Source organism: Lichtheimia ornata, assembly GCF_029851405.1.
Source record: "Lichtheimia ornata isolate CBS 291.66 chromosome Unknown scaffold00092, whole genome shotgun sequence".
NCBI classification, from domain to species: Eukaryota; Fungi; Mucoromycota; class Mucoromycetes; order Mucorales; family Lichtheimiaceae; genus Lichtheimia; species Lichtheimia ornata.
In genome coordinates this window covers 27405-50809 of record NW_026695412.1, presented here as the reverse complement: position 1 = coordinate 50809, position 23405 = coordinate 27405, and the positions used below count along the sequence as shown (strand labels likewise).

General features: G+C 43.4%; 10 protein-coding genes across 10 annotated transcripts; 5 read left to right on the top strand and 5 right to left on the bottom strand.

Annotated features, from left to right (window-relative positions):
- Positions 1 to 1256: 1256 nt before the first annotated feature.
- Positions 1257 to 1957, bottom strand: O0I10_011510 (uncharacterized protein; the record flags this gene model as incomplete). The annotated part of the gene is made up of 3 exons (XM_058491475.1): positions 1257 to 1347; positions 1410 to 1852; positions 1943 to 1957. 3 exons carry the CDS (start codon positions 1955 to 1957, stop codon positions 1257 to 1259), a joined length of 549 nt encoding a protein of 182 aa, XP_058337750.1.
- Positions 1958 to 3660: 1703 nt separating this feature from the next.
- Positions 3661 to 5431, top strand: O0I10_011509 (uncharacterized protein; the record flags this gene model as incomplete). Its single annotated transcript, XM_058491474.1, has 7 exons — positions 3661 to 3738; positions 3797 to 4192; positions 4253 to 4577; positions 4635 to 4814; positions 4875 to 5044; positions 5104 to 5214; positions 5273 to 5431. The coding sequence occupies 7 exons, from the start codon at positions 3661 to 3663 to the stop codon at positions 5429 to 5431; spliced, it is 1419 nt and encodes a 472-aa protein (XP_058337749.1).
- Positions 5432 to 5617: 186 nt separating this feature from the next.
- O0I10_011508 (uncharacterized protein) lies at positions 5618 to 7715 on the top strand (the record flags this gene model as incomplete). Its single annotated transcript, XM_058491473.1, has 9 exons — positions 5618 to 5620; positions 5675 to 5817; positions 5923 to 6279; positions 6327 to 6573; positions 6628 to 6744; positions 6796 to 6946; positions 7011 to 7202; positions 7258 to 7479; positions 7549 to 7715. The coding sequence occupies 9 exons, from the start codon at positions 5618 to 5620 to the stop codon at positions 7713 to 7715; spliced, it is 1599 nt and encodes a 532-aa protein (XP_058337748.1).
- A 362-nt stretch (positions 7716 to 8077) lies between these two features.
- Positions 8078 to 9220, bottom strand: O0I10_011507 (uncharacterized protein; the record flags this gene model as incomplete). Its single annotated transcript, XM_058491472.1, has 5 exons — positions 8078 to 8104; positions 8174 to 8275; positions 8336 to 8488; positions 8550 to 8827; positions 8995 to 9220. 5 exons carry the CDS (start codon positions 9218 to 9220, stop codon positions 8078 to 8080), a joined length of 786 nt encoding a protein of 261 aa, XP_058337747.1.
- Positions 9221 to 9464: 244 nt separating this feature from the next.
- O0I10_011506 (uncharacterized protein) lies at positions 9465 to 10960 on the bottom strand (the record flags this gene model as incomplete). Its single annotated transcript, XM_058491471.1, has 6 exons — positions 9465 to 9484; positions 9581 to 9874; positions 9930 to 10043; positions 10102 to 10491; positions 10545 to 10850; positions 10900 to 10960. The coding sequence occupies 6 exons, from the start codon at positions 10958 to 10960 to the stop codon at positions 9465 to 9467; spliced, it is 1185 nt and encodes a 394-aa protein (XP_058337746.1).
- Positions 10961 to 13423: 2463 nt separating this feature from the next.
- On the top strand, positions 13424 to 15836 carry O0I10_011505 (gamma-glutamyltransferase; the record flags this gene model as incomplete). Its single annotated transcript, XM_058491470.1, has 12 exons — positions 13424 to 13494; positions 13576 to 13633; positions 13696 to 13714; positions 13787 to 13898; positions 13952 to 14149; positions 14218 to 14248; positions 14303 to 14418; positions 14475 to 14877; positions 14947 to 15084; positions 15150 to 15173; positions 15228 to 15408; positions 15460 to 15836. 12 exons carry the CDS (start codon positions 13424 to 13426, stop codon positions 15834 to 15836), a joined length of 1728 nt encoding a protein of 575 aa, XP_058337745.1.
- A 282-nt stretch (positions 15837 to 16118) lies between these two features.
- Positions 16119 to 16847, bottom strand: O0I10_011504 (uncharacterized protein; the record flags this gene model as incomplete). The annotated part of the gene is made up of 2 exons (XM_058491469.1): positions 16119 to 16355; positions 16428 to 16847. The coding sequence occupies 2 exons, from the start codon at positions 16845 to 16847 to the stop codon at positions 16119 to 16121; spliced, it is 657 nt and encodes a 218-aa protein (XP_058337744.1).
- A 1498-nt stretch (positions 16848 to 18345) lies between these two features.
- On the top strand, positions 18346 to 20018 carry O0I10_011503 (uncharacterized protein; the record flags this gene model as incomplete). The annotated part of the gene is made up of 2 exons (XM_058491468.1): positions 18346 to 18935; positions 19136 to 20018. 2 exons carry the CDS (start codon positions 18346 to 18348, stop codon positions 20016 to 20018), a joined length of 1473 nt encoding a protein of 490 aa, XP_058337743.1.
- Positions 20019 to 20046: 28 nt separating this feature from the next.
- On the bottom strand, positions 20047 to 20987 carry O0I10_011502 (uncharacterized protein; the record flags this gene model as incomplete). The annotated part of the gene is made up of 3 exons (XM_058491467.1): positions 20047 to 20177; positions 20240 to 20431; positions 20495 to 20987. The coding sequence occupies 3 exons, from the start codon at positions 20985 to 20987 to the stop codon at positions 20047 to 20049; spliced, it is 816 nt and encodes a 271-aa protein (XP_058337742.1).
- Positions 20988 to 21379: 392 nt separating this feature from the next.
- O0I10_011501 (uncharacterized protein) lies at positions 21380 to 23047 on the top strand (the record flags this gene model as incomplete). The annotated part of the gene is made up of 8 exons (XM_058491466.1): positions 21380 to 21545; positions 21603 to 21798; positions 21866 to 21928; positions 21990 to 22091; positions 22151 to 22459; positions 22522 to 22616; positions 22682 to 22821; positions 22883 to 23047. The coding sequence occupies 8 exons, from the start codon at positions 21380 to 21382 to the stop codon at positions 23045 to 23047; spliced, it is 1236 nt and encodes a 411-aa protein (XP_058337741.1).
- Between the last annotated feature and the right edge of the window lie 358 nt (positions 23048 to 23405).

Sequence of the window (23405 nt, the reverse complement as noted above, 5' to 3'; positions counted from 1 at the left end):
CAACCCATCATGTCAATCCTACAACACTCTTCATCCGATTGTCGTTGACTGAATGGCAAGTCCATGGCGTATGCACAGCCCACTACAACACACGAGTCTCTTGACACTACACACTCTCTTGCATACTCCTCTGCTACAATCAAACGTAACAGCATTCATTGCAGCAGTTGCTCTTAGCGAGGTCTTTACTCCATTGTCTCAAACAGCGTTCACAACCTTGTCACTCTACTACAACACACGCTCTTGCCACGATCAAACGCTGCAGCTGTTGCTATTAGCGAAGTCTTTATGCATTGCCTCGAACAGCGTTCTTTACTTGCAGCAACTTGCTTTCCAGCCTTTTTCTACGAACAACAGGTAGTCATTGTGTAGAAGCAGCTTTATTCACGTGTTGCATCTTGTTTCAATACATACAACTTCCTATGGATGATGCCATATCAGCTATCAAGTACACTTCAATACAAAGACTCTTTACCGGTTGAGCTATGATGGAATATGACCAAGAAAGAGATAGACCAACAGCAGGATGAAAAGGAAGGTTATCAGCAGCGATCACATGGCTCTTTCTTATTGGATTTGCAATGGCTATGGATGGAAGGATGCGATCAAGTGCAGGGATGAGAAAGAATCCTGGAAGGTTGCTTTGGTTACTTATCGCGTCGTCTGCAAGAAGAGTGGATCATATCATGTGAATACGGCTGAGGATGATGATGGATTGGAATGACATGGTTGAGATGGCTTTATCTTTGATGGAGATGGTTTACCGCCGTGGGTGATTTGGAATTCTGCCTATCTGGAACGTTGGACCTCCTCTATGTCCATCGACTTGGTTACAGCACACACACCTTTACGATAGCATTCCTACTATCAGCGTGTACCCCTTTGTATTCAATTTTATTCGCTTTTACAACAAGAAAGTCTTACTCCATTTACATTTGGACATTTTATTGGATGGGTGAATGGTGCACATGAAACAAGTGGGCATTGGTTTTGATGAGATACAATAGATAGTAGCTGGACTACTGGACTGATGATGATGATGAATGCAAAGACGTAACACGTATTAGTAGATGGATTCAACAAGGGTTAGAGATGTGGGCTATGGGACAACTGGATCAAGGAGCAACCAATGCTTTATTATCACTGAAAAGTTGTTATTAGTTGTGTTGACCATATACAATGCTGGATGTCTATCGTGGGGCACTTCCTGTGGCTACTTGTCGCCTTGTTTCGTCACCAGAATAACGAGGGATCCTTCATCGTTTGACTCCTCTAACCACGCTGACATGTACAATCTCCAACTGATATCTCTTTAAAAGTTCCTTCCATGCGTTGCTGATAGTGGCCCTATTATTCACAAAGTAAGCTCGTGGCAAAACATATGGTTATCCCCTGCTGTAGCTGCTTACATGCCCTTTGGAATGGCTAAGTAATGATCCCACACCCAAGAATCAATGCCACGACCATGTTGTTGTATAAATGTGGTGCTTTCCGTGGTAAAGTCATCAGCACCATGTTCATGATCAGGAATGTCGCCTGGACGTAGGCATGCATCATGACCGTCGTTGGCGCAAATGTTGATCCAGTATTGTCGTAAGATTCTTTGCAATGAGAATGATTCGTCAAATTGTGCTTCATCCATGACTTCTTGGCGAGCTGCTATGTTCTGATGTTGTAATGTATCAAGAAATACGGGAAAGTAAGAATTCTTGGCATGCCAGAATGGGGTATAATCATAAACGATGGTGGGATTTCTAGCAGAAGGTAGCAAATGTCGATCCTCATTCTTGAACACCAATCCATGTTGTGTGATCGTTGGATCAAAATCGATATAAACAGTTGGGCCAAGGTTCTATATGGCTTGACCGACATAGATACCATTTGGTTCATAGCGTTCATGACCATCAACAATGACACGTAGCCTTGCTTTTCGGCTCCCTACATGCAGTTCACACATGTTGAATCTTGTGGGTCTTGTGCTACTCCTGCCGGTGCGCCGTTTCTGTCAACGAAGCGTTGTCTTGCTCCTTCCATTGCTATGTCTCTCAACTCCTTGACAGCCACCCACGAGTCATCACCCTCTGGCCAATCAGCAGGTCTTGGACACACTCTTAAAAGATACTGGATCAAACCTGGTGGCAGATCAGCAACAACGATAGTCGTCTCGTGTTGTACGTATCTCAAGAATGATTGAAGGATGCTGATATTATTATTCATATCGTACATGAACCATCCACGAAAGGCTGCTCGATTGTTGATACAAGATTCACTTGCATACAGGTTGGGATAATCATGGCGAGTGAGAGATGCATATTGCCCGTACACGTTCAGCACTCCCTGTAGGAGCTGATACCCCCCACATCTCCAAGCGACAACGCAATGTAACTTGACCACGTTGTCGCCTTTTCTTACATAAGTTTGATTCATCTTTATAGGGAAAGGCCTTGAGTATCTATGGTGCAGTGTTCAACCGATACACCTCGGCTTGTTTGGAAAAAGTGTAAATTCAGCAGGTAGGCCTTGCCAAAGGATTTATGTCATCAACAAAAAAGCCGCCAGCTCTGTATTCCTAAGCCAATGTTGCTTTCTGCTTGCAGAGATACGAGGTATAGGTATCACTTCTCAAAGGAACATCAATACACAAGAAAGAGATATAAAATGAAAATAGCCATACATAATCACAAAGAAACCATCATCAGGGAAAAAGGGGGAGATGAATGCCACAACGAGACAATGAATCGAAGGGCTGCATATAGTTGATCACAAAGATTAATAGGTGAGGAATAGCTGACCCATCAAAACTACATGTTCGTTCTCATTATCACGTACCAAAAGGCAGACGTGGATGACATGCGCAATCGAAAAAGATACAAGAGAAGAGATGTGTGATGGCTTTCGTGACAACAAGCGTTGCTTTTGCGTGCTTGCCATGGTGGGCGTGGGAATGGTTGTCAACATAAAGAAAAGAAAAGAAGGCTGTGATTGATTTGATAAATGGTCCCTCACCTAACAAGGGTTACGATGAAGCTGCAATAGCATAAACAACTGATAAATCTACCTGATGATCTTTGACCACAGCTTAGAAGAGGAATGCAGCAGTGACCCATGATCATTGTGAAAAGGCATAATGATTGATTGTATCCTGCGTCGATTGGGCAATGCAACACCAATGCTCTTGGGGTTCCACAAAGACAAGTCCATGCGCATACATCTGGATAGGCCAATTACATGTCCTCTTGCCACTAAAACTTGCACGTTAACATTCGTCGTGTTACATTGCTTTTTATTTATGGGCGTGGTATCGCCGAGAACAGGGAAGAGTGTCATGGTAGCACGTAGTGGACAATATGCATTAAGTTTGACGATGGCATTTACAATTATTTGGGAGATGAAAGGATGCAAGATCATGGTAGGTTAAACGAATTCCTATACCAATGTATAATAGAGGATCGATGTATACAACCATCACCTGATGATATGCATCAACAGCAGGTAGAGTAGCTTGATTTGGATCTCGAAAATGCCAAGGTCTTGAAGATGATGGTTGGGTAGATAAAAAAAAAATCAATGCGATCAAGCTCAGTTGGGAGTGGGGCGACTCGATATCCAGCTGAGTTGTCAAACTCGTCGTGGTGTCACTTCCTCTCCTTCAAACTTATCATGGTCCTGCAGGAACTGGAAGCTCAATTCCCTGGGCGATCAAAGCAAATTGCCACATTGCTACAGCTCATGGGCGAGGTGAATATTTATTTCAAGGTCAATCGGTATAGAGGATACTAAAGATCTGTGACAATAGCCTAGCGATGCCGTCCTTCCCAGCATTTTCATTTACGGCCACCCTTCTTCAGGCAAAACCAGTGTTGTTCGTGCCATTCTCGAAAAGACGCTTGCTCGATCCATGTGGTCATTTATCAACTGCATCGAATGTCATACGCCACGCATGCTGTTCGAACACACAATCAACCAGTGGTGCGATTGGACGCCTTCATACGAGAACAAGTATACGGGTGTACGCCGAATAGACAACATTCATCAATTTGTGAAGGCGATCCAGGAGGGCGTTGCATTGGATGATGAGAGGATGATTCAGTTTGGTGATTCAGAGACGCGATATCTTGTACTCGATCGTGCCGAGAGACTTCGTGACATGGGATCGACTTTGATTTATTCATTATTACGGCTAGCAGAAATGGTAATGCTCTTTCAATGCATGGATGGATGATTGGTACCAACCACACAAAAAATGTGATAGACGGGTCGAAATATTTGTGTCATCATGATCAGCACGGTGGTGTTTGACAAGTTCAGAGTTCGAGGAGGTGCCTATGAACCACTGGTGATGCGATTTCCTGAATACACAAAGCAAGACACAATCGAGATCCTGCGTAAAGGTTACACCACGCGTTTGATCCAAGTGGAAGGTCGAGATCCTGTTGAGCTCAATGACGAATTTGTCGACGGCTTTTCTGAAATCATTTACAACATCTTCAATCACAACTGCAAGGACATCAATGAATTGCGTTATCTCGCGGCACTTTTGTTTCCGATATACATCAGACCTTTGAAGGATGGTGATTGTAAGTTTGGAATGGCATTCTTAATATGCAAAGGTGGACTAACACGTGTGCTAATAGCAAGGGTATCCGAGCGATCAAGGTTGTATCAGCTGGCATTACCATTCTTTGCCAAAGCAACAGATAAACTCTACTTGAGAGAGGTTTCGAGTGCTGAATGGGCCAAGGAAACGAAGCGATTGGATGAATTGGATGATGCTGAAGCAGAGGATCTTTTTCGAAAGCAATCACGTGACAAAGGTGAGTGCCCTTTATATGAATCGTTGCAAACGTGTGGGGATGCTTACAAGTGATTGATAGGCTATTTCGCATTACCGTATTACACAAAATTCTTGTTGATTGCTGCGTTCCTGGCATCTTATAATCCTCCGCGATACGATGTACGATACTTTGCCAAGGCCGGTGAGGCACGCAAGCGTAAGAAAGGAGGCGGTACTCGTAAAGCCAAAGTAGACAATCTCGGTGGCAAGGTATGTAAATTAACATGTGATTGGCTTTATGGACAATGGTACCAATGGTTGGGAAATAGATGCGACCTCAGCTTCTTGGTCCCAAAGCTTTTCCTGTTGAACGTATGCTGGCCATCTTTTACAGTATTATCGATGATACCCTTGAAGACTCGATCGATATTCAAACACAGGTTGGTCTTTGCATGTCATATAGATAGGCGTTTTATTTATGGTTGGGATGTTTGCTAGATTACAAGCTTAACGACGCTACGGCTTTTGGTGCGATCAAACAATCTCGAGCGATTAGATGGCTCCAGGTTCAAGTGCAATGTTAGTTTCCAATTCATCAAGGCTGTGGCATCTAGTGTACGCTTCGAAATTGAGCAGTATCTATTTGATTTTTGTTGATAAAAACATGCATTGGTCTATGAATCCTTGGAGTAGAGTGGTGGAGGATGATAATCGTGTAATGGCTGATTCAAGCTTTAAGGTATTGTTAGCATTCTATGAATGTGATAGATGTCATTGATTAGGTTACATGTAAGGTTTATTATATCATCAACGTCTATATTCTGATAACAATAATGGTTGATCATGGTACGTGCATGATTCAGTGGTCCCGTCGGGCTAACAAACATGTTCCATTAATAGCATAAGATTGATGGAGTTGAATTTGGTTGTCCTTCACAACGCTTCCCTTTACAGAATCACCTTCGGGCAATGGCAGCTGCACAGCGAACAAGTCAAGCAAACAATGGTGTCGATAGCTCTCTCCATCAGAGCATTTTGGCCTGGTATGTGTGTGCGTGTGCGTGTGTTTGTGTGGTTGTCAAGGCAACATGCCAATGAGTTAGAGGGAGGGTAGAGTTGACCTGTGATCCCCATGTTGATCGTCCCAGGCTATCGCAGACTTATCAGTATGATTCAGACAACTACGATACGGGTATCCAGCGATCGCGTGTGTATGAAGATTACATTGAGTACCTTCGCGTCAACGAGCCTGATCAGCAACCACTCAACGCAGCTGGTTTTGGAAAGCTTGTCAAAACGGTCTTCCCGGGTATACGCACTAGACGACTTGGTATCCGTGGCCAATCGAGATACAACTATTGCGGCATTGCATATAAACAACCACAGCCATTATCATCACAACAACAACAACGAAGACGATCCACAAGTCCTTCACCTTCAACAGCAATGATGAATGATGGTGATACCGATATGCCAACGACACAACAACAAGGCGTGATAGTAAAGTATGTTTGGGTCCAAGCTGTGAATCACATCATTAATGCAACTTTAGTAATACAGACGTATCGTCTCAGCATGTTGGGTTACCTATCAATGGTCATAGTGAACAAGTATCATCGACACAGCAGCAACAGCAGCAACCCCAATCAGAAATTCAGGAACGAGAGATCCCGACACTACAGCCATTCATGGCACCACACACCACCGATCCTTCTCGGCAACCAGAATCTGAACAACTCACATCACTGTACCATAATCATTGTCAAGAGATACTCAAGCTCATGCTACTCAACCAAGATGTAAGTGTAAAAGAGAATGGATAGCTATCATAGGAGATTGACAACTAGAAATAGATCAGCGATTGCATTCACCAACTTTACTCAACGATACCAGATCCTATCCGCCAGATCATGAATGGAGATTCACAAGTGATGGAGGCTATTTGGCGTTGGGATTGCGTGCTATATGATGTGAGTGTCAATGTATAATTGAGAAACATGGACTCATTGTTGTGATAATAGACCATCATCCATGTCCTTTTCCCCTCAATACACGCTCCAATCAGCAAAGCAACACATGACTATTTGAAATCGTGTTCATCCAACCTATCAAGCTACTGCACGATGGCCTTGAGTGGATATTCGGAATCATTGATAAGCAAAAAGATGGCAGGTAATTTGAGAAGGAGGAGAAGCCGAGATGTATATAGTCAATCATTTCTCATACGGTGAAATAGTGATGCATATTTTCATATCCAAGCTCGATCGATTGGTGATTTCAAATCAATTGGCCCAAGCGGCGCATCATGATCTTACTACTCAAGCCAAAGACATGCTTGTGGATTGGGAAAAGATCAGCATTGACAACATACTGGATGGAGCACAATGGATGTCCCCTTGGGGTGGTGACGAAGGTCTCGGTCAACAGCGTAAGTTTTGTGGATTTCATTCACGAACAAATATACTCATCTAGGGGATGTATAGTCAACAAGGTCAAGCTATTGTTACAAAGGCAGTGTCAAGCAGCCAATGACGATCAAAGTGGAATTGGTGCCTGGGTGGATTGGGTATACGACATTGTGCATCAGCATTTGATCACGCCACATGATACAATCAGCTGGGTTAAGGAGGCGATTCAACGATGGACCCTTTACAGCTCATTGATATTACGTGAACTCGCTTTGGTAGAAGATGCCACTACTTTGGGTAAGGAAAGGAACAAAGAGGGAGAGAGACTATAAAGGTACACAATGGCTCATCCATGGTTGGCTGTAGATGCATTTCGTAAGTTGTGGATGTTCATCAACGATTATGTGATCTATTTGGGAGAAGAGTCCATTGCTTCAAGAAACATGGCTGCCATGGGTTCCGCTAAAGCTGAAATGCAGTTCCCGCGTACATTTTCCTCCTCTGATTCGATCCCATCCAGCTCTTTATCATGACAACATTGTTTCATCCCCTTATTACATAGCAAAGAAAAGGAAGCTTCATTGTGATGTATATGCTCACTACCTCCACACTCAACAATAAAGCCACTGTTGGATAATGAAGACCTGTGTTACAATGACAAACCAATGAAGGTACCAACTCTTGTTGTCACCAGCATGAGAAACTTTCAAGCAGATGCAAAGACGCATTGTATATGTAATAACTAGAATTAGGTATAATATTAAGACGGTGCAAAGATACATGCAAGTAAAAGAGAGGTAGCGAAAAGGGCGATTGGGTGGGGTGATAGGGAGTGGAGGAGAAACGGTACAATAATCGGCAATATGAAATGAGGAAAAGGGAAGAAATGCAGGTACTAATCATCGTACACCTTGAATTCGAGCTGGAATAGCAAGCATATCAATGAATCAGTCATCATCATCATGATCCCCCCCCCTTTGATTGTACTTACAAAGAGAAAAGCAAATCGCACAGGATTGGAGATAGATAAACCATGCTGATGATACAGATTCTCATTCTCGGATTCAATGAATTGTAATACACGTCGGATACACTAAAAGAAGCATGTCATGTCAGAGATCGTATCTATAGAATCCCACGTAGAGAGACGTACTCGTTGATAATGGTTTGAAAAAAAGATTGGCCAAGTGTAGATTGTCAAGATCTCCATGATATTATCGAATACGGTGAGCCATGATACTCGTTCGGCGTCCATAAGAAGCTTGTTGATACCTTGGATAGTGTGTTGAAATTGCTCTATCGTTATCTGATCATGGGTTAAGTCGATTGACGAGCGAGCGAGCGGGGATCATGATGGTCTTTGTTACCTTGCCAGCGAGCTGCGGTGGATAAGCCGTTGAGAATTGTGTGATACCGTCCCCTCGAGTATAGTCTCGTTCAACACGAATGGCCCGTTGAGGTATTCGTCTAGTAATATCAATGGAGTAATGGTCTACAGCTTGATTGCCAATGTTGTTGTTGTTGGGAGGGAAACTAGCAAATGAGGGCGACATCGATGAGCGAGTGGCCATGGCATTCTGCTGGAAGCATTCGGGTTTCGTTAAACAAGGATTGTTGCTGCTGTTGTTGCTTGCAATGGCAGGATCTGGAATGACGCCGAGTAATATGAAGTTGTAATATGGGGAGTAGAGTACGACGGGGACGTAGAAAAAGGAAGGAAAGGAAGGAGTGAGGAGATAAAAAGACACATACAAAGGCGTTTTAGATCAGAAAATATTCCGTTGTTTTAGCTGTTGCCATGGTAATCCTTACCTAAACATTGATGAGCCAGATGGTATCTTAAGAGAGGTGTCGTATCAAATGAAATCGTTTTACGATGATGGATGATGCTGCTCTTGTATTTCATAAAGTTTGATCCATCACCATCATTATCACCACCGGCAGTAGTGACGACAAGAATTGACCACGAATGTCTTCTTCTCCTCGTTGTCGTTCCAAGGGGTTCAGAGGAGATCGTTGATGGTATCTGTTGTGCCATGAGAGTCGTGAGAGCACATGTAGATACGTGCAAGCACGCGTAAAAAAAGAAAAAGAGCAAGGACGTTATGCGATCTGACTAAAAGAAATCTCTCTATTCAATTGTACTAGCCATCCTTTTTCATTCTGTGCAACAGCTAACACTCTTTATAGCCTGATTTGTAACAAGGCATTGCATACAAAGTGGTATGTGCGGTACACCATTGAATTCTTTATTCTTTCTGTGAATGTGTTATCTTTGACTATTACTGCTTGTCGCATGAGCCTACATGTTACATGTGAAGAATCAAGTAAACGTGTATTAGTAAATGCCTTTTTCTTTGAGGGAGGAGGAGGGGTGGTGGTGGTGAGACAAGCGTACCTGTTTTGATCTGCACGACCACCGATAGCAGCTCCTTGTTTGAAGAGTCTTCATCTACCGACCACACCATAGCACCACCCAAGTTTTGACATATCGCATAATTGATCTTAATAGCCATTGATTTGGGATCATCATAAGAGATAAATGTCTTATCCGTTGGATTGAAAAGCCATGGCGTCTGAGTAACATTATCCCAGGTACGCACCCATGGTGAAGCTGCTGTCTCGGGAGCAGTAAGCACCCCTTGTGAACGAAGATTACCATAGCGCCATATGCCCGATAGGCCTCCTGGATCTGTAGTTGATATACTTTAGCTCAGATGCGAATAAATCTTATTACTACTACTTGCCTTTGGGACAATTGGGATCTTGCCAAGGTGCATCATATGAATCTCCTTTGGGAGGCTTTCCTTTTTCTTGTGATTGATATTGTGATCCACTTTGGGTCATATCAACGGTGGCAGCTGTAAAGATAAAAGAGATAAGTTTATAAGGTACATGGCTATTGCTGATCCTACATACTTGCTGATCTCCCGTAAAAAGCCATACCAGGTACGATCTTTTCGGTAGGAACGCCTGCACCCTTCCAAGCTTCAATAGCCGAAACAAAACTATCGGCATCACCCTGGCCTGGCTGAAACTGAAAAGGAGCATTGGGTCCAGTGGTATCGTTCCATGCGCCATTGATATCGTAAGTCATCAAATTGATGCGATCAAGCACACTACCAAAATCAGAAGCTGATTCAAATGGACGCACATAGCCTGCAATGGAGATCTCCTTGCGCGAGGTGCCATTGTGTACTCCATCAAAGGCTTGACGCATCTCCTTGATAAGCTGCAAATAGTTCTTGGTATCATTGGCTTCGTCCACAGCATTACAACCGGCACCTTGCCTTCCAGGATATTCCCAATCTATGTATGTAATAATAAGTATCAGCCTACATGGTTGTTTCAATAGTACATACCCAAATCGATGCCATCAATGCCATAGGTGTTGATTTGGTCAATAGCCCAATTGATAAAATTCGTTCGTCCAGAAGCACTCGCAGCCATAGTACTGAAAGTCAAACATCCAGACCATCCACCAACGGAGATGAGCACCTTGGCATTCCCGGCATGTGCCTTTTCAACAAGTTGTGGAAGCTGTGTCTTGACTTGGTCATTGTCGGTCCATTCAGGTGTATCGCCATGAAGCATAACGGCAAACGCATAATTGATGTGCGTATACGAAGAGAAATCAATGTTGGATACAGGGTACCTTGCATAGAGCCCTACTCAATGTTAGATGTGTGATAATAAAAAGCACATTGGAATGCTTACAGTTAGGAAAGTAACCTATGACAACCTTGTCGGCCATGGCAACGGGTATCCATGCAAGCATGAAAAACAAAAAACAAGACGACACGAATCGATGAAACATGGTAGAGTAGGTTGATGATACTTCCTTTTAGCTGGATGAGACCCTCACTATATATACCTTTCATGATGCTGTGGATTCTTCCATTAGTGACGATTGTATTTCATCTTAGTAGTAGAATGACGACGATGATGATGGCAACGATCACATTAATCCCGGGAAAAGGTCATGCTCATTATGTTCCACGACATCTTTCAGGATTACCAAGTTGTTTCCATTGGCGCTAAATGCCTTCAATGCTGTTAATCACGCTAGATGTGCCGGAGACATGACTACATTAGGGTAGATTTCCGAGTTCATGGTAGTGGTGATGGTCATCCTTGTTATGATCCCATTCTTTGGGCGTTGATTGTTTCACATGGTGTGGTTCAATTATAGCGTCGAGAAGGTTGATTCTCTCTAACAATGATAGCATGGCTATATTTAGCCCATAGATAAAAGATAATAACCGCCCTCTGCTGTTGACGTTTTATGAAGGAAAGCCCTGGTATGACGTCTTGTTCGATGTTCAATGCATGCTGTTGTAACAATAATCGGCCTGCTCTTCTTTGGGAGATTTCCCGCCATGCACAGCAGAGGGTTTGTTGTGCCTTTATTTGTGTAATAAATGCTGGGATGATGGCCAATGGCGACTTCTATTTGTGGTATTATGTATGTGGTTTGTTGAAAGTAGCACAATGAATGTCAACAAAAAACCAGCTCATCCATCATGTGAAAGACCCCACGTGCTGCCTCTTTGTTTATAAGAGGGTTCAAGTTGTACTCGAATGTGTTGTTGATGGCATTGGATGCAAAGAGCATGCCGATTGTCGATCATCAATTGAGGATGGCACATGCATAGGGATGATACAAAGAGTATTGGATGTGTCATTTGAGATGAGTAGAGTCATGGAATAATAATAGCTGGGTGCAATTCGTTTCGACATCCGTTGATTGATCGATGAGCAGGATCACCGTAGGATTTCGTAAGCGTCCCTGTAATTGAACCCTTATCATTAGAGACATGCCAATTATGCATTATGAATTCCGAGAACACGGTCAGCTGAACACGTGGTTGATCCAAGTCGCCTTGGCTGGGAGCACCGCGCCTGATCATTTGATTTTGTTGTAAAACCTAAAGGGTGACCCACCTTCACACCCAAAATGAATGGCTCATGGCTCATGTGTTGTCGCATTTGGATCTAATACTGCTTTTTGATGACAACTCCATGCATGCATTTCATTTTGTCACACCCGAGTATACTTGGGTTTACGCCAAGGTGCTGTAACCATCATCAGCTATGAGCATGCTGCTTTCCAGTCTTTCATATGCCATCGTCATGATCAAGTCTTACGTCAATGTTGTCGTCGTGAGTCGTTTTCAATCATCTGATGTATCATCATCTCGTAGGATGGCGTTTTTTTCATCGATAATAGTAGCCTTATCGAAGGGCAAGGATAAAGGAACCTTCGTCACATGAGCGTATATCATTGAAAACTCAACGATCCACCTCGCGGCGATACGTGTGGGTTGCGCTATGTATAGATCCATTAAGGACGCGGATAAAGCAATAGCTCCCACGCTACATGAATATGTATAGGTGGTGATCATCTCCTTTGCCGTGTATACTACTTGCGTTGGCGACGTGCTTGACATGCGATGTCACATGAGATTGGTTCTTTGTATATTTGGCCCATACTTTTGGTTCCATTCTCTTCCAATACGGGGTCTAGGTGAACAATGGACGTCCTCTTTCCCGATATGCAATGCTCTCTCTCGCTTTAATCTTGGTAAGCTTATATGTACGGCACGTGATCCATCATACCAACATTGGAAAATAGGAGAATTCCACATACGCAGCGAGGAACGTTACGGCAACGTTAGTTGCTTATCTTTCTTGCTTTGCATAAACGTGGGGTATTTGGACGTATGCCAAATCGGGAATCCGTAACAACGCAACATCATCACCTTGACAACCGTTGGTATGACGACATGTCAAATCCAATACATCTTGCAACTCTATTTGCATAGGGGGTTTTGATCTTGACAATGGATGAGTTGTTGTGAGTTCACCAATAATAATCTTCTTGATAGCTTTATGGTTGATGGTTGTACCACAGCGTGACATTTCTCTTCTCAGAGGTAGATTTCAAAAAATCAATGCTCATTGGGCCATTGGATTGTATCACTTTGAACCACGTTGAATCACTTTGATTTTGACTATAGCAATTGCTATCATTTATTGGTGATGATGATGATGATGATGATGATGATGATGGGATGCAGTTCCCACGCAAGAAGGGCATTATCAGGCACACACACACACACACGCTTTGCTGCTGGGTTCAATAGCCGCTCCGACTCTATTTTCCCTCCGAGATATCGGGTTAGTTATATACCGCCTCTCTTCTCTCTTTTGTTCTTTCCCCACTTTTTTCCCCTTAGCAATGATTCCAGATTTGCCTTTTGTCTCTCGTCGATCGGTTGTTCATGCTACTCATGGCATGGTATCAAGCTCGTACGTACTCATAGATACCATGACACATCCCAATCCACGTTTATTGAACACGCTATTTGCTTGACAACAACCCTCACACAGACAACCACTTGCAACCCAAGCTGGTGTTGATATTCTTAAAAAGGGTGGAAATGCAGCCGTAAGTACAAGCTCAGCAGCTCTTGCATTTCAAAGATTGATCCGTTCTTTGAACTCATTTAGGATGCAGCTGTCGCTGTGGGTATGTGCGATGATCAATGATACGGATAAGGGGATACTCACACTTTTGGCCTGTTTCGGTTTTGGGTATTAGCTGCTGCTATAAATGTTACCGAAGCAGCTTCCACTGGTATTGGTGGTGACGTCTTTTGCTTATATTACGATGCTAAAAAGCGCACCGTCACCGGTCTTAATGGATCTGGAAGGTAAAGGAAAGGAAAAATGGATAACGAAAACAGGGATTGATTTAATGATATAGAGCGCCTGCTGCATTGACAGTGGAGCATTTACGCAAAGAAGCAGGTCCTGATACCAACGTTGTTCCTCCTCAAAGTGTTCATGCCATTACTGTTCCTGGTGCTGCTGCTGCTTGGGTTGATACTGTTGACAAGTTTGGATCGGGCAAGCTGGATCTTGCCACCATCCTTGAACCAGCAAAGATGATGGCTAAAGAAGGGTAATACCAAAAATGTGGCGTTAATGCATCTATTCCTTTCGGGATATGTTTTAACCTTATCGCTCTAGATTTCCTGTTTCCCATCTCTCCGCTCGTTTGGTATGTTGCTTGGATCAAGGAAAACATGGTGTGGCTGACGTATGTCTTTATTAGTGGGGTGAAGAAGAAGAAGCTTTGAAAAAGAGAAATCCTGGTCGTGGCAACATGCTTATCAACAATGAGCGTGCTCCTCGGGAAGGCAACATTATCCAGCTACCTGAACTTGCAGAGTATGTCAGAATCCCATTTGACCGTCGTTGGCATGGTATTCACACAGCTTTGGTAGTACATTTGATATGCTCGCCAAGCATGGCAAGGAAGGCTTTTACAAAGGACGTATTGGAAAAGCAATCGTGGATGCTATTCAGGCTGAGGGTGGTGTGATGACCCTTGAAGACCTTGCTGCTCATGACACAGAGGTGATTGACGTTCCTCTTTCGCTCGAGTACCACGATTGGACTATTTGGGAAATCCCACCCAATGGTTCAGGCATCACTACGCTTATCGCCCTTGGTATTATGGAAGCTCTTGAAGAACAACATGGTCTTGATATCAAATCCATGAACCCACATTCGCCTCAATACTTGCATATTGTGATTGAAGCTTTGCGTGTTGCTTTTGCCGATACACGTTACTATGTGACCGATCCTCAAGTGCAGCCTTGCCCTACCGAAAAATTGCTCAGCAAGGTATAGAGAGGTTTTGAGGATAGTAACATGGAAATGGGATTACTGATCATGGTTGCTACGTAACAATAGGAGTATCTTAAAGAGCGTGCCAAGCTCATCAAGTTGGACAAGCGCAACGGCGATGTACAAAAGGGATACCCTGAAGATGAGAGCAACACTGTATATTTTTCGGTCGTCGATGGTGAAGGCAATGCCTGCAGCTTTATTGTATGTGTATTCATTATCTAACGATTCATGCAAGTATACTAACATTATGTATGTGTGTGTAACAGAATTCAAACTTTATGCATTTTGGGGTAAGTTTAAGCTATAGAGGCTGTCGTCATGTTTACTTATTCTTCCAAACATAGTCGCATATTGTTCCTGAAGGCTGTGGTTTTGCGTTGCACAATCGTGGTGCCAATTTCGTCTTGATTGAAAACCATCCCAACTGCATTGGACCTAGCAAGCGTCCTTACCATACCATCATTCCATCCATGATCACACGCAAGACACCACAAGGGGACCACGATCTCGAAGCTTGCTTTGGTGGTAAGTATGCATGAAATATGAAACCTGATCCATCTTTAACGTATGTTGTAGTGATGGGTGGATACATGCAACCCCAAGGACAAGTCCAAGTAATCATGAATCTCATGCATTTCCTTTCCAATCCACAACATGCCCTTGATATGCCTCGTGTGTGTATCTCGCCTCCTCCTCCCAAGGGTGGTGCTACCGTCGCATATACTTTTACGGATGTCCAAGACAGCGTTGTATACATTGAAGATGGCATTCCCCAAGAAACCATTCGCCAATTAGAGGGCATGGGTCACGTGTGCTATCGTCTCCATGGCTATGCACGTTCGATGTTTGGTCGTGGTCAAGTGATTCGTGTCAAGAATGATGAGACAACGGGTCAACGTGTGCTGGCTGCTGGTAGTGATCCTCGTGGTGATGGTCATTCGGCAGGCTGGTAACCATGGTTTCCCTCTCTCTCAATCCTTTTGTAATACCTCTTCTCCTTATCCATGCTAATACATCATTCGATTCATCGTATTCGTATATGCGTAATTATCTGTATTGTAACTTGCACAACACAATTTATTGTATAATACATGGAATGTGTAGTGTTGAAAGTGTCAATGTCAATGTCGGTTGTAAATAGGTGGGTTTGGAGTGCGGTGAAGTGTTGAGAGGGTGTCAAGTCGAGGGATCGCTTATTTTTTCTAACAGAGACAAAGAGCGTATGAGTACGACTACTAAACACGATGTTTCTCATGATGTCTTACCTTGTTAGCTTCCTCCTCAGCCTTATCACGAGCACGCTTTTCACGAGCACCAAGAGTGCGAGCAGCAGAGCGAGCGTAACGAAGCTTCATGTAAGCGTTAACCTTCTTTTCATCAGCAGAGATGGCACGAGCTTCAGGGGCAGTAGCAACTTGTTCAACGGGAAGAATAGCACCACGAAGTTGAACAGCGGAAGCAACAGCAGCAGCCTATTGTAATAACAATGATGATGATGATGAGCCATCAAATCATCTCTCCCATAGCAACCATCATCTACTTACATCAGAATCACCCTTCTTGGGGCTGGAGGCCTTGCGAGGGAAAACAATCAACTTGGCCTTGTAAGCCTTGAGACGTTGAACGTTCAATTCAAGGGACTCTTGGGAGTGGTTGCGACGACGATGGTCAACGGCAATACCAATAGAACGAGCTTCCTTGCGGTTGATACCAGCTTCCTTGAGCTCTTCAAGAGTGAAACCACGGCCAACACGAAGACGCATGTTGTAACGTTGAGTGGGGCAACGAACAGCAGGACGCAACAAACCATCAACAGGACGAGGAGCAATGCGAGCTGCCTTTTGAATGCGTGCAACACGACGCGATTTCTTACGACCAGGCTGATCGAACCAGGTCTTAACACGACGTTGCCAGTCTTTGCGGAAGTGTTGGTTGGGAAGTTGGTTGTTGTGCTTCAACACCATGGCGACTGAATGGACGAGGTAGTAGTGGTGGTGGTCGAAAAGTAAAGAGAGAGATGAAATTCAAGTTGGTGTTAATCAATCCATTATCTTCATTCATCCATCCATCCATCCATCCACACACAATGATGATTCATCCATCCACCATGAGAATAATATCATACAGTGTGGCAATCATGATGATGATGATTTACCTTAATTAGGGATGAGGGAAGGAGGGGTGATAATCGGTAACTAATCCGTTGGCTGCATTGACTTGTGATACTCGCCGCATCAATATCATCACTCACCACCTTATCTCTCGAATAGAGCTCTCTTTAAAGATATTTTCAAATGTACATAGTCTCCATTGAATACTACTAGATAGTTTGTTTGTATTCTTTGCTATATAAAGAGATTCAGGAACGCTCGCTTTTATAAGCCCAAAGCTACTTTTATTACCATAGCGCATTATCATTCTTATCCGAAAAGAGATGATGTGCATCGGACAACGTACAAAACCATTTATCTGATGGCGTTGGAGCAGTAGTAGTTAATTAAGAAATGTATGCCCTTCTTGAGCTTCTCTTGCATTACATTTGGGCGAGTGAGAGACACATTTGGCTCTCGAAGCAAGATGACTGAAGAAGAAAACCCAGCAGATCAATAAATGCAATAGTGATTGTATCCAGCCATGTCTGTGATAATATCTACCTAAAAAAGTGATGGCTAACACAAAGGTACATGCGATGCAGGGGATAAAAGTCATTTGCCTGATATATCAGCTATATGCAAAGCGCGTAAATTAAATCAGCGAGCGGATGTGTGTGAGTGTGTTCGTTTATGCAAACGCAACCCACGGCAAAAGCACAACCACACTCTATCACTCTTTCAAGGACTTGTAACAGAGGTCATGTCTACTTCTACTAACGTATGCACATGTGTCGTTGGGACCAACTTTTACTGCATCAATCAACCCAATGGGCCAAACAAAGAAGTGCAGCCGGCAGAATAAACAAAGACCAGCACTTTTTTTATGTACACGCCATATGTTGTGTGTACCGATTTCCATACTCAGAGTATTTATTATCTATGGTTCATTGTGTAAAGTCATCTCTCCTCCTGCATTTTTACGTATGTGTCATTGTTGGAATGCAACTGCACCAGTATACAAGATTCCATTTTAAAGTCATCGCCATGTTCAAAGGAGAGCAGAAAACGCGAGAGAAATTTGGGAAGGAGAACAGTATTCTGTCATTAGCAGCTGACTTGAGTTGCACACACGCACACACAGCTTGAGACGCCAATAAAACGTGCTGCACTTGATGCATGACCATGACCATAAATGGTCATAGCTAAGGTCAACCCCCATCACCGGGCCTGCTGCCGCTCATCAAACGTGCAAATAATAATACATCACGCGCCTCTTTTTCTTTTCATTCTTTTTACTTTTTTCTTCCTCATCATCTTTCAATATCTACCGGATCGATCCTTGTACTGCTTGTATACATATATATATACTATGGGTCAAGCGAATAGCACTACAACAAAAAGTGATCTCACTTTTGGTTATGTCTCTGTGCCTCCCCGAAGAAGAAAATCAAAACGTACCACCACCAACAGCAGCGACGATCTCATCTCATCACAAAGCCATTATGATCTTTTGATATCAAGTCCACAATTATATGCGTTATCAGCATCTCCTACTAGTATTAGTGATGGAGATACATTACTCGAGTCATCGCCCTCTTCTTCATCTACCACTAACAATACATGCTCGGGAACAATGACAACCAATCTTGACGATGATTGGGAGCAGCTTCAGCATGTCAAAGACGTATCCTATATCGATGAATCCTATTACGATGATCAGCTATTCAAGTCAACTCGTCATGAACTTGTTCATGATGATACGTGTTTCAATGGCTACTGGTGGGAAAGCCAAGATCTACATTCTCACAAGCAAAAATGTATGCAAAAGCGAAGAGTGAGATGCATGGATGTGTATCGTTGCATGGATCGGGCAATGCTGCATATGGATCTCTGCAATCGTCGGTTCGCTAGTATTACAGCTAATATTGCATGCTTTAATTCGATCAAGCGACTGGACCTGTAAGTAATGTACATCCTGCATCATCCTATCTATCATCCGCATCACCACGTTTTTCGCGTGGATGATGATGCGGTTTAATGAAAAGGGGGAAGGGGTGGTGATGATGGGAGGAGGGTGATGGTGGCGGGAGAGAGAGAGAACAAAAAGGAGGGGGAAAATGACACAATTCACTCATACATACATATCTCATCCTCTATAGGTCCTATAACGAGCTCACATTTTTGCCAGATGAAATCGAAGCATTATGTCATTTACAATATTTCAACATTTCACACAATCATCTGACATCCCTTCCCAACACCTTATGCAACCTTACCAACTTGGTCGAATTGGATGTATCATACAATCGAATCGAAGATTTGACGCCTTGTTTACGTCGACCTGACAATAAGAACCTTGAAATCTTGCATGCATGTTCCAATCGAATTGCTGATCTTCCAGCCATGATCTCCAACCTTACTTGCCTTGCCACTCTCAACTTGTCGCAAAATCCACTTTATGTTTTGCCTGCCGAAATCGCACGATTGACACATTTACGTCGACTTTTGCTTCGAGAATGCCCACTCATCGATCCAAAAGAACAACAAAAGTTGGCGTATCCACTTGCGCACGATCCACCTTCATTAATTGAATGCTGTGCACGCCTCATCATAAAGCAGCAACTCCCTATTCATGAAAACCTCCCCACACATCTTCGGAGATACCTTGGCAATCCCAAATCATGCAGTGCGTGCCGTAATCCTTACTTTGACAGCTTTGTGTCACGCGGCCAAATGATTGAGAAGTTGGATGGCCTTTTACCCTTGGAACATCGCTTGTGTTCAGCTCACTGGTCTGATGAATCGGATCGTGTGCTGGCCATGTTCGCTATCGATCAACAACCCATCCCCTACAACAAGAATAGCCACAAAGCCGCCGTATCATCGATAACATCCACCCCATTGAGCTCATCCCTTAGTACTATGCCAACAATAAACAGCAGACAGCTGCCATCATCACCACCAACAAGTCGCACCAGCACCAGCAAGAAATTAAATCAACATCGATGGTCGACCAGGCTTTCAACATTGACCCACTATTGAAAAAAGAATCCATATATACATTTACTATTTACATGTTCATTGATCCTAACATATGCTCCACTTGGGCTTGTTCCACTTCGCTATCCAGATATTGTTGACCACCATCATCCAAAAAGTTCTTTTGCACGTATTCCTCATAAGAGCTGTATTGTTGTGTATCTATATCCATATTACATTTAGAATAAAAAAGTGCATGTTGTTGTTATAATTCATCATCTTACCGAGGTCCGCTTCGATTCGATCCAACACAAGGCTGATTTGATCCCATACTTCTGGTTTGTGAGTCTTGATCAGCTGATACACATTCGTAAGTCGATCGGCCCATGGGACATGATCATCAAGTAGCACTCTTTCAAATTGGTCGAAGATCGCCTGATCATTCAAGATATGATGGATTTGGGCCATGTAATCATCTATACCCCACTATCAATACCTTATCCAACAAGATCCATATGCGGCATTGAGATGATACATACCTTCCATAGCTTGATAGCGTTGTTGATTGAGAACTTGGCTAACGGCTTGTCGTTTCATATGATCAAGCGTATCAAGGTAGTTTTGAATACTGGTCATCACCTGATCGTGTTGTACTTGGGGTTGATCAAGGCATAGGCTGTCAATAAACCGAATCACTGCGTCATCATCATCATCGCCTTCCAATGCACGCTCCACAGCTGCAACAAGTGGCATGCTCTCCATGATACTTGCAAACAATAACGTCGTCTTTGGATCCTGTTGTACTTGTTGCACCATATTCACTAACGCAGGCCATAGTGATGCACGCTCTTGCGACATTTTGACCACTGGTTCGAGTCGAGGCAAAAGGCCCATACCAGCAGCATCTGATCGCCACCCTTGAATGGCTGCTGCCAACTGATCCGAGTACTCGTTTGATGAAGGGAATGTGTGGTATAAGGACCGTGCCAACTCGTAAATAGGCGCTATCGTAACGGTTGACTGGGGTTGCATTATAGAGAATGAAAAGAGAGAAGGTTTGTGAAACCGCGCCAGCGGATAAAGCAATGCTCCTATAGCTTGTAGCTCCTTCATCCAAGCACTCAAATAAAACACATCATTCGTCACCTTGCCGAACAGAGATCATGTCAAGAATAATAAGAGAGGTTTTTATTATCTCAAAGGAAGAGGGCTACATGCAATGAGATAATCGTCGTTGGGTGGTAACCATGCCCGCATGGCACGTCAAACTTTGTTGGTATCCATGGCCGCTGAGTACGTACAAGACATCCCGACCTTGTTGTGCCTGTATATGCGATCAGACCATCTATCTCCACGGAATACAAGTACACCCGAATGCCGTTATCTTCATCTCTTTCTTTCTTTCTTTTTTTTTCTTTAATCACATGGCCCAAAGGCGTTTACTCCAGTTTGGACGTAAATTTGCATTTCCCATCACTGCTTCCGGAGCCGGTCTTTATCTTTATCAACTTTCCAATATGCCACAACCTCCTACTCTCACTCGAGCTGACAAGTCTACCAATCGCGATCACCACGATGGCAATCGCTTTAGTATGTGTTGAAAGCAAGTATAGGAGCAACCAGTAAACTGACCCGAGGTCATTGTAGCCAATCCTTGGGAATCGGCACACCAACCAACAGCCTTGGACACGATCAAGATGATTTTGGAGAACAAGCTGGGCAAGGCAGAAGCTGCTATTACCGAGTCGACCAAACCACAAACAGTTGAGCAAATGCAATGGGATGTTATCAATGCACCATCAAAAGCTGGAGAGGGTGCCGTGGTAGTAACGTGGATTGGGCAGTAAGTGTGCATTCATTCATTCCTTCATAACATGTATGCATTAAATTTACCCTTATGTAATTAATAGTGCCTGTGCGCTCGTCCAAGTGAATGGCTTCAATGTCTTGTTTGATCCAATCTTCTCGGACAGGTAAAGAAAAAGGAATGTATGCGGGTATCCAAGATACTTATTGTGTGTTCTACATACATAGATGCTCACCTTTATCGTTCGCTGGTCCCAAGCGTTATACTGAACCTCCCTGCAAATTGGATGAACTTCCTCGGATAGATGCTGTGATCATTTCTCATAATCAGTTGAGTAGTATGCATGCCATCATGCATCTCCAAAAACTAATCTTTTACATTGATGCAGCTACGATCATTTGGATGCTCCTACTATCAAGACCCTCGCCAATCAATATCCAGACGCCAATTTTTATGTCCCTCTCGGTAATAAGGCATGGTTCAATGGCACGGTGAAGCAAGATAGAGTCATAGAAATGGATTGGTGGGATCACGCTACAATATCGTTGGACGCTTCAAGGGCACTCAAAATCACATGTACCCCATGTCAGCATTTCTCGGGCCGTGGTTTACTCGATCGCAACAAAACATTGTGGGCCTCGTGGTGTGTGGAAGGAATTCAAGATGGTAATCGACGTGGCAACGTCTATTTTGGAGGGTGAGTTCGTCATCACATGCCAAAAATGGATTGGATGGACTGTTACTGAGTTACGTATGTAGAGACACTGGTTATCGCGCTGTGCCTGCCGGTGTTGGAAACAAAGAGTATGATGAGGAATACCTTGATTCACTGCCCCATTGCCCGGCATTTAAAGGTATGCGTGTACCATGGTGTTGTGTGTGTGACGAATCACTGACAACATTTTGCGGGGTTATATAGAAATCGGTGATAAGCAGGGACCTTTCGACCTTGCATTAATCCCCATTGGAGCATACAGCCCACGATGGTTCATGTCTACTATCCACTGCTCTCCTGAAGATGCTGTACGCGTTCATGAAGATGTCAAAAGTAAACGATCGGTAAGTTGTGATGGATGGCTATTGTTGACAAACATCGGGGCTAAGTGGATCATGATGGTAGATTGGTATTCATTGGGGTACATTTGTGCTTACGGACGAGGATGTCTCTGAACCACCACGTCGACTACGGGATGCAATGAAAAAGCGTGGCCATGATGAACATGACTTCTCAGTCCTCAAGCTTGGAGAAACACTTATTATTCCATCCGTTTCACCTTCCAACTAATAAGCTATCCATTGTGTACAACTTATGCATGTAGTATTTTAATATATCTTTGTTGACGTATAACACATGTATGATAGTATGATGGAAGATGGCAGTTGTTGTTGTGTGATGGAATCAAGCTATCAGATGTATCACGTGGTTCACAAACATCACATACCTGCATGAATTATTCACACGTTGATTGCATTATGATGTGCGTAAATGATGTTGCACACGATGGCAGAGGGTTGATGATGGATAAAACGAATGACAATGGTAATGTCTTTTTTCAAGGCTATTGCCGGATATGAATACTTTCACTGCTCCATGTCCCCCTTTCTTCTATTGCTGCAGGAAGGCTGCATGTCGTGCGTGTGTG